At 44.1% G+C, this 13,550-nt stretch overlaps 1 protein-coding gene across 2 annotated transcripts in view; it reads right to left on the bottom strand.

The window, feature by feature from the left end:
• NADK2 (NAD kinase 2, mitochondrial) overlaps window positions 1-12,862 on the bottom strand; it is a 29,431-nt gene extending 16,569 nt beyond the window's left edge. For both annotated transcript variants that reach the window (XM_018568261.1, XM_018568262.1), the window contains exons 1-3: window positions 12,535-12,862; window positions 4,589-4,677; window positions 1,487-1,575 (exon numbers count right to left, since the gene is read on the bottom strand). In XM_018568261.1, coding sequence (XP_018423763.1) covers window positions 1,487-1,575; window positions 4,589-4,677; window positions 12,535-12,780 — 424 coding nt within the window. In that variant the 5' untranslated portion in view covers window positions 12,781-12,862. The remainder of the gene's footprint in view (window positions 1-1,486; window positions 1,576-4,588; window positions 4,678-12,534) is intronic.
• Window positions 12,863-13,550: the final 688 nt, after the last annotated feature.

Below are 13,550 nucleotides of genomic sequence, written 5' to 3'. Positions count from 1 at the left end.
TGGTCCCGGGCCCGTAGGAGGGGCAACGGAGCCCGGGAAGCACGGCGGCGGTGTCCGGCGGGGGGGGTCGGCCCCTTCTGCGGGACAGAAGCGATCTGGCGACAGGTAAGTCGCCAGAATCGCTTCTGTTGTAAAGCCGGCAGTCGGCTTTACAAGTTTAAACAGAGTCCCGGCGGGTCTGTTTAAACAGCCCTGATGCTGGCGACGTGCACTGTACGTCGTCAGTCACGAAGGGGTTAAAGCAAATGTTACCAAAATGAACTAGCATCACACTAATCCAGCACGTTATTAATCCCAGGTGCCCCACTCAATATGGCCGCCGCTTGAGTGGGGCACCCGAGATTAATAACGTGCTGGATTAGCCTGATCCTAGTTCATTTTAATAATTCACTGCTGTGTAGTATGTGTATAGGGCAATGCAGCGGCTGGCGGCTCATGCAGAAGAGCTTTCTCGGCCAAACCTCTACGTTCTAACTAAACCGGAAGTCAGGCAGTTGGAGAACTCGGGGAGTTGGAACTTTTGATAGAACACCGGCTTTGTATTCTTTGCATTCCTTATTTCTCTTTCCCTCTCCATTCTTTTCACAGTGGCCATTTTTACTAAGGGCAGATGAATCCATCTCCCTTTACTTTCTGGAACTCTGGCACATGTGACTAGGACTTGTGACCATGCACATCATCTCATGAGATTACAGATGAGATTTCCCAGCAATGCTCTGCTGATGTAACCTTCGCAGGATGCAACGCTTGGGCACATTACATCATTTGTGCCAAAGTGGACCAGGAAGTGGAAAAAAAAAAAAGAAGAAGTTGTAAGTAAAATAAAAATATGTTTGTTTAGCTAATGAATGTAAGATGATTTCATATCGGCATACAGAGCAGAGTGCTGATGTGATTTTTAGTCAAAAGGGGTAAAGGGCTAATTTAAGCAATACCTTCTATAGGCTAACTTAAATTAATATTTTTGATTGCCTTAGGCCTCATGCACACGGGAGGTATTATGTGCGGCTGAGGATTCTTGCGGCAGGAACCTTGTGGATTCCAGCTGGGTCCATGCAAATGCGGCCACTGTGTCCGTTAAAATTGATTGACAGGCTGATAGCAGCCCCATCTGTACATTGCACATGGAACAATCACCTGCGTTTTGGGACAAATGATTGTCCTTGGAAGCAATCTGTCTGCGTGCACAGGGGGGAATCTACCCCAAACCGCAGATAACTGTTCTGCAGCTAACAACCTTGTGTGCACCTTGGACTGCTTCTTCAGGTTTTTACATTTTGGAAACCCACATATTTATATGCAACGTTACAAGAAAAAGAAGAAATTAAATATAATATTTAAAAAAAAAAAAAAAAATCAGCCAACTAATTGATTATGAAAATAATCATTAGTTGCAGCCCTATACAGCAGACTTCTAAAGCATGCCGTCACATGCACAAAGTGCCGGTGTTATCAAGACACTGACCAAAGTGATGGTAAGAATTACCTCCAGCTGAGATGATGGCGTCTGCCCATCGCACGGTGGCTTCATCATAATCTCTTCTTTTCACTACCTGCACTTCAATTCCTTCCTTCCTGGAGGGGAAAGAAGACACGCATAAGAATCAGCAAATACTAAGTACTACATAGAGTAAAGGTGGTCACAGACTTCACAGGACAGCCAGGGATGCAGGTATGATCCTATGGTAGAAAGAGGTTTATAGTCTGTGTATAGCAAAAAAAAAAATCTTAATCTGGAGCTTTGGATAGAGTATGGAAGGGTCAAAACCCCCTCTAGTTTAATTTTTGCCGTCCCTTTCTATTTTCTCTATCTCTCATACATCTTCCCCCTACTCTCATTTTGTCTCTGCCCTTTTGCTCAGGAATTAACTGTTTCTACCATGTTGTCACTTATCATATATATTTTCATGTGTGGAACATTAAAATGTTTACGTGCCGATGTTTAATACTCTGGTACGATTGTTTAAAGCAATGCGAGATCGCACTGCAAGGTGTTTTGTAACCCATTTTATATCATTCAAAATTGTGTTTCAATGACTAGCAGCTCATATCACTTGTTATGTTTATGGAGTATTAAAAAAAGAGAGAGAGAAAAAAAAAAAATTTTGATAAGTGTCAGCTATGGCTGCTCAAACTTCCAGTGAGATTATAACTTTCATACAGACATTTGGTTTGTAATATTAGCAGGGCCCTCCTCAGCATCTTGTCTTGAATTGTATTGTGATTGTAATGTCTTCCTTATATTGTAAAGTGCTGCGCAAACTGTTGGCGCTATATAAATCCTATATAATAATAATAATAATAATAATAATAATCAAAGACTACTACGGTAGTACATGGAAATGTACTCCCCTCTGCTGTAGATTGTAGAGTCCGAAGCCTCGTACCGGTTTGTACACTGTAACCCTATATGCAGCATTTATTCATGCAATGTATTAGTTCAAGCTAAAATAAACATGCTGTATAGAATTAGAAGGTAAATGGAAAAAGCAAAACTTGTATATAAAAAAGGAATTGTGAGAATCCTGGGTGAAAGCTGCAGGAAACTATTTATATACAGAGCTGGGAAAGGGGGCTGCCAAAGCATTCATAAATATACGCATTGGTTCATGCAGTGCGTCACTCATGTGGCAATCTCTAATATTTGAATCCCATTTCACATTTACCGTAGAATATTATAGACATTTTCTACATGGCCAGGCTGGAGATACTGACACTCACAGGGTTATTCACAAAAGGGTGAAGAGTTTAGAGAAGGCAGGAGAAGTGAACAATCTAGAACATAGCTGAACTGGAAACATTCTCCAATTCAGATCACTTCCCAGTTCAGCGATGTTGTCCTAGATTGTTCACTTCTCCTTCCTTCTCCAAACTCTTCACCCTTTTGTGCTTTTGTGAATAACCCTGTTAGAAGGAGAAGATCCGGAGAGAGTGAAGGCCCTCACACTATATAAACAGCCTGCAAAGACAGGAATGATAAGGATCCCCACTCTAGTCTGACAAAGTAAACCTGTCTAACCTGAAAATCAAATGTCTCATGGCTTAAAGTGAAGCCCTCTTAGGCCTGGTTCACACTAAGCGCATTGTTGCAGCTGAATAAGCGTGACAAAATGCTTTTTAAAAAATCCCATTCATTCTTATGGCCCCTGTTCAAAGCTGAGCGTGTAAGCAAAACGCTTGCCGTGGAAAAAGTGCATGAGCTACTTTTTGTCAGATTACAGTGCATTTTGTCCCCCTAGAGTCAATAGAAAAAATGCGTTTCAATTGTTTGTGTTTTTGCCTGCGTTTTGCCCCATTTACATCAATGTGCCACAATCTGCTCATAAAAATGCGCGAACTAATGTATGTGTGTAAAAATGCACAAAAACATGCAGCAAAAAAGGCGCATTTCCACGCGGTCGCCAAGGTGTGAAGGTCTTAGGCACACATCACCGGCTGGAGGACTGGCTGCCTGACCATAGTTGCCGAGTGCACAGCTGTCAATTCACCCCGGTAACTCCCTGTTCTAAGGGTTCTCTTCCTGATGTCCTGGCGGTTTAAGCAAATCTTTCAAGTTTCTGGAAGGTGATCTGCATCTGCAGGTTGCACTGGCGAGGAGGTGATGTCACCAAAAGGGAAGAAGATGTGGGCAGACAGCTCAGAAATTCGAGGCTCAGTCTCACCTCTCTGCCCATCACAGCAAAGGTGACAAGTGAGGATCAGTGACAGGGGGTTAGCAGGGAGCACTGGTGGTGTATGCAGTGGCTTGGGGGAGGAGCGGCTGCTGGCTGGCAGAAAGGTGCAGTGTCTGCAGTGTTGGAAAGCAAGGGGGTTCAAGGTCAAAGATGCAGGAGGGTGCAGTGTTAGGAGTGCTAGGGGGCATGGAGATGCAACGTCATGGTGCAGAGTGCAGGGGTACTGGGTTATTTAAAGGCCTGAATCCAAAACCATCTACTTGTAAGCCCGCAGGAAGGCAGAGAAGAAATGACATGCGATATGGTCTTAGCTCCAGGACTGTATCACCCGCTGGTCTAAGGTCAGCGCAAGGGGGTTTAGTAGGCATGAGGAATGGGGTTATTCTAATTCTTCAGACCTATGCTTTGCAGTAATGTTGATTGTACTCTGCATTACCTTAACCCACAGTAACACACAGCACTCCGTGCGGTACACACTGCAGTGCCATTAATGGGACCTCCACGCACAAGTACAGTAAGTGGCCATGGACTTGCACTGTAGCACACCCTAACACATGTGCCTTGCATTGTGGTGCGCTGCTTAATAATAATAAAAAAAAGCAATCTTGATGTACTGGTTGCCCCTAATGCAACATGTTAATGCGTAAAATACTGCACATTAACATATATGCAGTAATACACCACAACAGCATAGTACCAAGGGGGAGCTTAATAGTTTGATCAGCAGTGCTATCCATGTGATGTGTTAGGATGATTGATCTGTCTCCTGGTCCCAAAGAAGTCAATGGGGTTCTAAAGCGCATGCAGCAGCACCCGGCATTTAGTGACAGTATACACAGCTCATACACAGTCCAAACCCAGAAACATTTTACTGGTGGAGTTAGAAAAAAAAAAAAACAAGTTGGAAAGCTTACCTTAAACTTTCTACAACATGTTCGACATTTTCTGAATGGATGTTATGTCGCTGTAACAGACCATTGTAACTGGAGCCTTTCAGAGCAAGCTGTAAAACAAAGAGAAGAGGTCACAGCTTTACTGGTGGGGAAAAAAAAATGTTTTCACTTCTTAAAAGTGCATCTTTTAACACCACGACAAATTATGAAGACCTACACTTCAAGGAACACAATTAAAGGGGGTTTGAACGTTCACTTGAAGAGCAGTTTGCTTTATGCCAGTCCTCCCGCATTCCTCCTCACTGTGGCCCTGGTGGCTTCAGAACTTCTGTTGACACAAATGCTATTTGACCTACTAAGAAGCAGCAAATCTTGCAGGGTTTGCTTCAGAAACCAACTTGTCCTGATACTTCCAGGCGATCTTAGGCCTGTACAGCAGTCCTGGAGTTATAGATCTTGAACAGTTGAATCAACAGAGACATCTATAAAATGACAGTATTGAAAAGGTACCTGAAAATATAACGTGATTGACAAGATAAGGAAACCATCCTCAAATCCAACCATTCTACCCCCTGGTCAAGCAGTCTTGGGGGAAATAGTTCGCTCATGTAATATTTTCAGCAGATCACTACTGTCCAACCCCCCCAACCCTGACAAAGTAGATATAGGAGGCATCTGGTTGTGCTCCCCTCACCTGCCTCTAATAGAATAAATGCTCAAGTGACCCAAATCACACAGTTATGCATATTTCCTTGTCAACTTAAAGTGCAGCGGAACCCAAACCATTTTTTTTTAGTTTTGTATAGAGTGGAGAGGGATTAGAACCCAGTCTGTCTGTCTGTGGATTTGACTGCTGCCTGTGTCCCTCTCCATTTGTTCTGGTGACCGCCATCACTAAAAGTGCAGGAAAATCCAAAATTCTGGGTTGCCACCAGAACAGGAATAGATGGGAAATCTTCCAATGGAGACAATTTCCTCTCACTTGGACTGAATATGGATCATCACCTGTTGTTAGATACAAAATTGAATTATGGTGCACAGATCCCAAATCTCTGGGAGCCAACCCCTGGTTAATTGATAATAACACAAGAAAGAGGAGAGAAAAAAATGGGTTTTTTTTCTTGGCTAGCAGAGTGACAAATCCAATAGACTTCACGCCATTAGTAAATATAAAAGTGAAAAAGGTATTTATCAAGACATCAGCGAGCGGGAAATCAGCCTGGAATGTAAACAGTCAGCGATGGCTGTTTACATACAAGCGTTCGGGGGTCTGTAGAGACGCCCGATTGCTTGTAATATGCGTGCGGGTGTGCGGCCCCTCCCCCTCCGTTGCAGCCGCAGGTGAAGCAGGTGTTTGCTTCATCAGCTTCTCTGGGGGTCCCTAGGTGACATTAGGGTTCTTAAAGACCACTGATGTCTCCATAAAGAGGACCTGTCACTGAAAATTGGCTATCACAAAGGGGGCTTGTTAGTCCCCTATGTGATAGCAATAAAGTTCAGTGGAAAAAAAAAAAAAAGGTTTAAAAAAAATTACAAAAAAAAATTAAAAAAGTCACATATAACAAGGTAATTACATTTTTTTTTTTAAGTCCCCCGTCCCCCCACCCCACATGCAAACATGTGCCGAGTGCGCCTACGTGCGGAAACGATGTTTGCATCCATTACACCGCACATGTTACATATCGCCGCGAACGTCGCAGTGAGCAATAATTCTGGGCCCATCAATCACTGATAACACTAAACTGATGAGCGGTAAAAGCTTTTAAAGCGTCGCCTATGGGCAATTTTGGGTATGGTCGTTTTTGCGAGTTCGCGGGCGCACGCAATTTTAAAGCTTGACATGTTTGGTGTCTTTTTACCCGACGTGACCCTGACTTTTATATTTTACCAAAAAATTTGGGTAAGAATAAATGTTTTAGAACATAACATAGGAACAACAGTTTTCTTTTTTCGAAATTTCCGGTACTTTTTTCATTATATAGTAAAAAAAATTATTTCAGTACAGCGTTGCATGATGGAATAAATGTCAAAGTACAGCAGCGCTGAATACAGAAAAATGGCCGGGACAGGAAGGGGGTGTAAACACCCCGGTCAGGAAATGGTTAAAAAATATTTAACCAAACTTTTTATAGAAAAGCTTTGTAATTTTTAGGGAATGTCCCATTGACTCTCTGGTTACAAAGAGCTCAAAAATCTCACTTTAAAAGACGGTCGATTAAGACAGATAGACCAGTTACACAGGTAAGGTGCCAAGCTTGTAATAACAGCTGGCTGACCCTACTGGCTTCTTCCCTCACGCAGCACTGACCTATGCGGGGTGTTCTATGGGGGAAACGTAACCTTTAACATCAGTACTTATATCAGAAGTTTACAGTCTAATTTTGCAAAACAAAAAAGGACAGTCCATCTCTGTGTACTCAGGAGACCGCAAACCCTGGCAGCGCTGCAAGGCCACAGTGCTGGGCACTAAAACCACAGTCCAAAAACCTTTAACGCTTGTATAACTGGGCCAGTACTGAAGAAAGAAAATAGAGGTCTGGATAATCTCTGGATTAGTAGCAGCCAGCCACAGATAATTCAGCGACAGAACCGTGTACAGGGAAATGTGTAACCCTAGTCTCGTTTTATTACATATACAGACTGCAGACCAGCAAATCCCCACGAATGGCAGGTCACACACAGATGACAAGGACATAAGCCCTGATAAGTCTGGGTCACCAATGAGCTTCCACAGGATTAGCACTTGTTTCCAGTGAACATGATGAACAGAGCCAGGATAACGGAGAAGGTCAATGCCTTATAAAAGAAATGAAATTATTCGGGTGTCTATTTATAAATGCTTTCACACCAAACTCACAACTTTCACCCAGAATTTACACATTTGACCAATTGGAAAAATATGTGAATATTAGGTAGAAAAAAACCCGACCCCTTACAGAATCAGGAAACAAAAAATGGATGACACGTCCATCGAAAACAAATCTGTCATGAAAAAACTCCCTTCATCCTCGAAGCCTGAAAACAGCAGATGATCCCGAGGAAGGAGAGACGCACTCGCCTCCCTCTGAAGTGGTCAAACCTGCCGTAACGGAGAGAAAGCCCTTCCCGATCCCCAAAGCTTTCAGATAACCCCTTAGATTAACTTCTACAATGTTATGTCTCTGATTCACAGATGTTTATTTTGGGATTGTAGAAATCCATCTAAACCTCTTTTCTGTGAAATCTATTGAGTCTGATAGGAAGAGTTTGAAGGGAAAATGATGTTAATGGCGCTGGGAAAACAGCCTGCAAACTCACGCACTGTTCAAAAAATGGTTCAAGTGGGACCCCAGATAACATGTATTAGACCGAGGAAATGTGAGAACCTCCATGGACGCACACAGCCACTGCGGGAACGAGCGGGCATGGGTGCCTCCACTAGAACGATGGTGGCACCCGTGCAGGGGGTGGGGGGGGGAAAGCGCTGCAGGGAGCCACTAGAAAACAAGGAATTAGAAACTTTTAAAGGAGAAATGTAAAAAAAAAATAGGCTTTAATATCACTTTAAGGAGCATTGTCTACCTGGCTCCTGGGATCTGTCCAGCTCTGTCCTAACCAAAGATCAAGAAGGAGATTTCCTCGTTCCCATTGTCCCAGCGATAGCTGTCATTCAGGCAGGAAATAAAAAACAATACACCCCAGAGAGTGAAGAAAAAAAAAAAGGTTTTGGATGGAGTCTTAAAAGTGCCACCTGACTTGTTGCGGAATCAAACCTTACAAAAGCATATTTTCATTCAACATGCTTACCTACTGTTCTGTGCATATCCGCTGATCCCCCTATTACGTGATTAGCAATGGGCTAAGTAGCATCTCTATCACCAAGTCCTGTCTCCCATGGTCTAACATTATCACACGATAGCCTAACAATATCTGTGTCCTGAGATAATAGTGGCCTGAGACCAGCACGCATCCAATAGCAATCGGAAATGTCGGATGAATAACTGGCAGAACAGAAACGCGTAAACCTGCATATTATGCAAATATACAGCTTCGTTAACTCTAGCCAAGAACAGAGGCCGCAAAATGTCAAACAGTCCGCACACATGACCCAGCACGGAGGACAGGAGCCAAGGACTATAATCCACATTGTGCTGATGACAGTCACATGGGCATACTTCTAATATCTAGAAAGAGAAAATAGGGCAGTTGCATTCAGAAAGGCACTGCTATAATCCCCGACTCTACCTCTGCCATGGAGCATCACTTCTCATGACGCTTAACGTAACAAGTGAAGAATACAACAAAGGAGATGAGACCCCCTTATGATGGCTATCACATGGTGATGTGAACTCTGGCATAAGAACTCAATGGGTGATACAACCTGGTGTTATCAATCTGAAACGTGAGCAAATTTCCCCCTGAGAAAAAGGATGCAGCTCCGAATGGGAGAGAAAATGAAAACATCCGCGGCTTATAAAAAACAGAAACTAGTTGAGCTACTGCCCTTGACATCAAGACATTTGTTTTTTTGGCAAATGTATGCCCCTTTCATTGAATAGTAACAAAGTATATTTAAGGCCAAAACGATTTTTTTTTAGTATTAAGCGGCTGAGGACCTTGCAGTGAGCAGAGTTTCCGGCATGGACATCATTTCTGGTATGGGTCACCTGCCACTGAAACAATATAAAAGTGTTGGCTACAGTGTGGAAACCCTGATCAGATTTTAATGCTCACTTTGGAGATGGTCCACTTGATTCCTGTTGTGTCTATCTTAAAGGAGAATTATGAGGTGAGTGATTTTCGGGAGGTGAGCGAACACATAACGGTGCTTGCTCACTTCTCGATCCTGTGATGGCAGAGAGCCGTGACAGGGGAGGGGCTGGATTCACCCCCCACTGTCCGATTCTCCAGCGCTGACTGGCGGAACGGACTGGGGAGGGTACAGCTGGATCTGCCTCTAGATGGGCAGAGCCAGCTGTCATTCACGCAGCTGGGTGGATCCAGACAGAATTGTCGGGATCCGTTCCGGCGCCTCAGTATACCGCGAGCTGTAGCTCGCGGTATACTGAGCTTTGGGTGACGGGAGGACGCTAGTTTGTGTCCTCCCGTTATTCTTAGGCCCCGTTCACATTGAGCGATTTACCACGCGATATCGCTCTCCAATTCTTCTCAATGGGGCAAAGGGTCCTGCTGTCGCGGGTCATGTGTCGTTACAGCAGGACCCTTTTTGGAGTGGATTTAGCCGTGATTCAAGCTTGCTCAATGCAAACATGCGCGACAAGCGCGCGGTTTGCGAACCTGTCATTTTCAGGCCTAAAATGTGGAATATAACATGGGTGCAAAAATTGAAAAAAGGGCCTCAGTCATGAAGGGGTTAAACCTGATTAGTCTCTCATGGCACTCATATAAGAGGGACTTGCAACAAAAATATGGAAAGGAAAACAAGAGAGCCTTTATAGTGTACCAGTAAGGTTGTGAAAATAGATTCAATTGTTATGTGGGGCAAAAGTGAGTAGAACAGAAAATATCTACCCACATCTGGTAAAGGGGAGGAAGATCACAGATATTGTCCAACCTACTGTAAGTGATACACCTGTGGAGAGTACACTTGTCTCCATGAAGAGATGACGAAATGGTGGTCACACTGAAATGCTCTGGCCCAGGTCAACTCTAGTTCAGCTTAAGGGAATTTTGAAGTGGTAGGGAAAAAACAAACAAAGGGATGGACGTCTCCCTTTTTGTCCACCCTTGTTTTAGTTATAGATAGAGCTTGGTGAGCCAATTCAGACCGTGGCTTCTTACAAATCTTGGAAATATTGGCTTAGAGATCGCCATACCATAATTCCCCACACTTTTCCTCTTCAGCTGGGAGTTGTGTGTTCCCACAACATCTGTTACAATCTACAGTATATAAAATAAGATAAACAGAGGCCAACAGGGGGAGTAAGGACTAATGATGTCATCAATTCCACAGCGGATGTGAAGAACCAGGAACCCAAATGTACAATGCACCAGAGTCATTGTCCTGTGGCTTAAATCTCCAGAATCTACCCAACAAGGGAAACACTGCTGGGTATAAAATGCAGGCCTAATGAGTCTACAAATGCAGCTATACAAAGGACAGGAAGAGTATATATGTTTGCACAATATAAACAAGAGTGCAACAATCTCAGTAGAGCGCACAGACATAAGATGGGTTGGAAAGTTAATTAGCGATTAATGAAAGCAAATGTCAAACAAGTAGGAGATTTCAGTGGTGAGAGATGCCAAAGGACACTAAAAATGACGAGCAGGTTTATACAAGTAGGCAGCGAGGTTGTTGAATGCACAGCCAACGTATTGTCCAGTCATTTCATTGCTGTAAACTACCAACTGTTATTCTATATCGGTCTCCGGCACACTGAACTTACATGAATGTTAATGATCTCCATCACTGTACATGCGTGAGGACTGTTACATACACAGAACTGAATATTACCAGCTCAGAGAATGACAGAAATTTTAAATTATAGTCCTTTAACATTTCCAGTATTTTTAGAAAGCCTCAAAAAGTGTAATTAATGTACAGTGGCTGCAAAAGTATTCACCCCTCATTGGCATTTTTCCTATTTTGTTGCATTACCACCTGGAATTAAAATTGATTTTTATTTGGATTACATGTAATGGACATACACAAAAATAGTCCAAAATGGTGGTGAAGAAAATAACATGTTTAAAAAAAAAAAAAACGAACAGTGGTGGTGCATCAGTGCGTCACAAGGGGGGTGCAGTCATTTTGGTGTCACCCCCTATGAAAAGTCGGGCACTCTGTCACGGAGTCAGCCAGTCTCCGCCCCCGGGTGACACCCAGCCTCGGGACGCCACTGGCATGCATATGTATTCACCCCCTTTGCTAAGAAGCCCCTACATAAGATCTGGTGCAACCAATCACCTTTAGGGTGACGGGAGGACGCTAGTTTGTGTTCTCCTGTGACCCTTAGGAGAACTATGGGGAAAAACACTGACCCCATAGTTCTCCTTTAAGTGCATTTTTCACAGCATTTTTAGGTTTGAAAATAAGTTGCGCTGTCGTGCAACATACAAATTTGCAACTGGCACAATTTTATTCTACGGGGTCTTGGCTTTCAGAAAATATATAATGTTTGGGGGTTTGAAGTCATTTTCAGGGCAAAAATGTGGATTATAACATGGGTGCAAAAAATGAAAGCCTTTGTTCTTAAGGGATTAAACAAACAGCAAATATGGCAAAATGGCTCCGGTCCCCAAGAACAGAAACATTTTCTGAAGTTGTGTCACTAAGGGGTTAAAGCCTTCAAGGCATTTTTTTGGGGGGGGTTTCTGTGTCCCTGCTGGGGACATACACCCCTCTATTTGTCCTGGTGACCAATGTCGCCAAGATAAAGTGAAAGGAAATCCAGAAGTTCACAAGAAGTGAAGTAAAAGTAGAACTTTTTTTGCCCCGTGTCCCATTAGGGAGATTTCCATTCACTTCCTGTCTGATAGCCACAACAGGAAATAAAGAGGAAATCCCCCCAAAGTGATTGAAATCCCTGGTGGTCAGCAGGGTCACCGTAACTAGCATCCCCATTTCCATCTATTTCTGTTTTGTTGACAACCCAAAATGTGCGTTTTGTTTTTTAACTTTCACTTGCAATGATAATAAATCACCAGAACAAATAGAAAGGATGAAAAATTGATTGAGATGCACGAAGAATAAGAGATTTCCTCCCGTTTACTGCTGGGTCTCCAGGACAGGAAGTGACGGTAAAACTCCCCAATGGAACCCAGACAGCAAAAACATTTTTTATATATTTATACACATTATATACCTCGACCTGAACTGGAGGTTCATAGTATATATCTCATGGTGATAACTGTCTCAGTGTCTGTGACGTCAGCCCCCCAGGCACTGAATGTGGCGGACACTCCGCGGGCGGAGGGACCCCCCGGGGACTCGGAAGTAGAAGCCAATGCTGCCCTGAACTCACCAGCTCTTTCAGATCCTCCTCGGACAGGCCCGCATAACGGAATCGCTGCAGCTCGAACTCGTAGCGAGTGGTTTTAGTCACCACGGCCACCCTCTGCGGGCGGAACTCCCCGGGCTCGCCGGCTCCATGGGAAGGACGGTTGGACACGCGCCTCAAGGTGAGGGAGCGCACAGTGAGGGCCCGGGGCCCCAGGCTCCCCGAACAACCCGAGCACCATGTGCACAGCAGCGCTCGGCACCAGCTCATGACCAGAGTGGCTCCCGGGGTGTCACCGAAAAAAAACGAACACCTGTCTACACAAGCGCAAGCCACACTTCCGGCCTGCGCACGTCACTGCTCCTGACAGAAGGGCGGAGCCACCGCGGACACAGAGACCCCATTCGCTGCGACTGTGGAGGTTGGGCTGAAGGAGGTGGCGAAGCCCCGCCCCCACTGTTTAGAATGCTCTTAGCCTCAGGGCAGCGGCCATCTTGCCAGAGACCCTTCCCACACCTCAGGGCTCCGACAAAATGGCGCCATAGAGTGAGACACTTATGAGGAGCTGACAAAATCCCAGCAAAGCAAAGTATAGTGAAAAAAGTAAACAATAACTATAAATCTGTACTGCTAATTCCACGGCTTGTATATTTTTCCAGCACATTAACCCCTTCACTTCTCTATCATAGTTGCCAACATTTGAAAAAAATTTCCAGGGATGCTGAAGGGGATTTATGAAAACTGGAGCAGACAGAATCTGGAGCAGTTGCCTATGGCAACCAATCAACTTCCATCTTTCATTTACCAAGCCTAAATTAACAAACTGAAGAGAGAACTGATTGGTTAACATGGGTAACTGCTATAGATTCTATCTGCTCCAGTTTTGATAAATCCTAACCCCACCCCCCAATATATACATTATCTGCTGCCCGGCTTCCTTATTATCACCAGGTAGCATAGAGCTAGCTTCCCAGCCAATCAGAAAGCCAGGGGGTTGGTAATGACTCGCCCCCGGTTTACTGACGGTTTCCCAACAGGTT

The sequence above is a fragment of the Nanorana parkeri genome, unplaced genomic scaffold, assembly GCF_000935625.1.
Source record: "Nanorana parkeri isolate BGI_ZX_2015 unplaced genomic scaffold, ASM93562v1 scaffold1163, whole genome shotgun sequence".
Taxonomy (NCBI): domain Eukaryota; kingdom Metazoa; phylum Chordata; class Amphibia; order Anura; family Dicroglossidae; genus Nanorana; species Nanorana parkeri.
The sequence above is the reverse complement of the archived record's forward strand: the minus strand, read 5'-3'. Positions and strand labels throughout refer to the sequence as shown.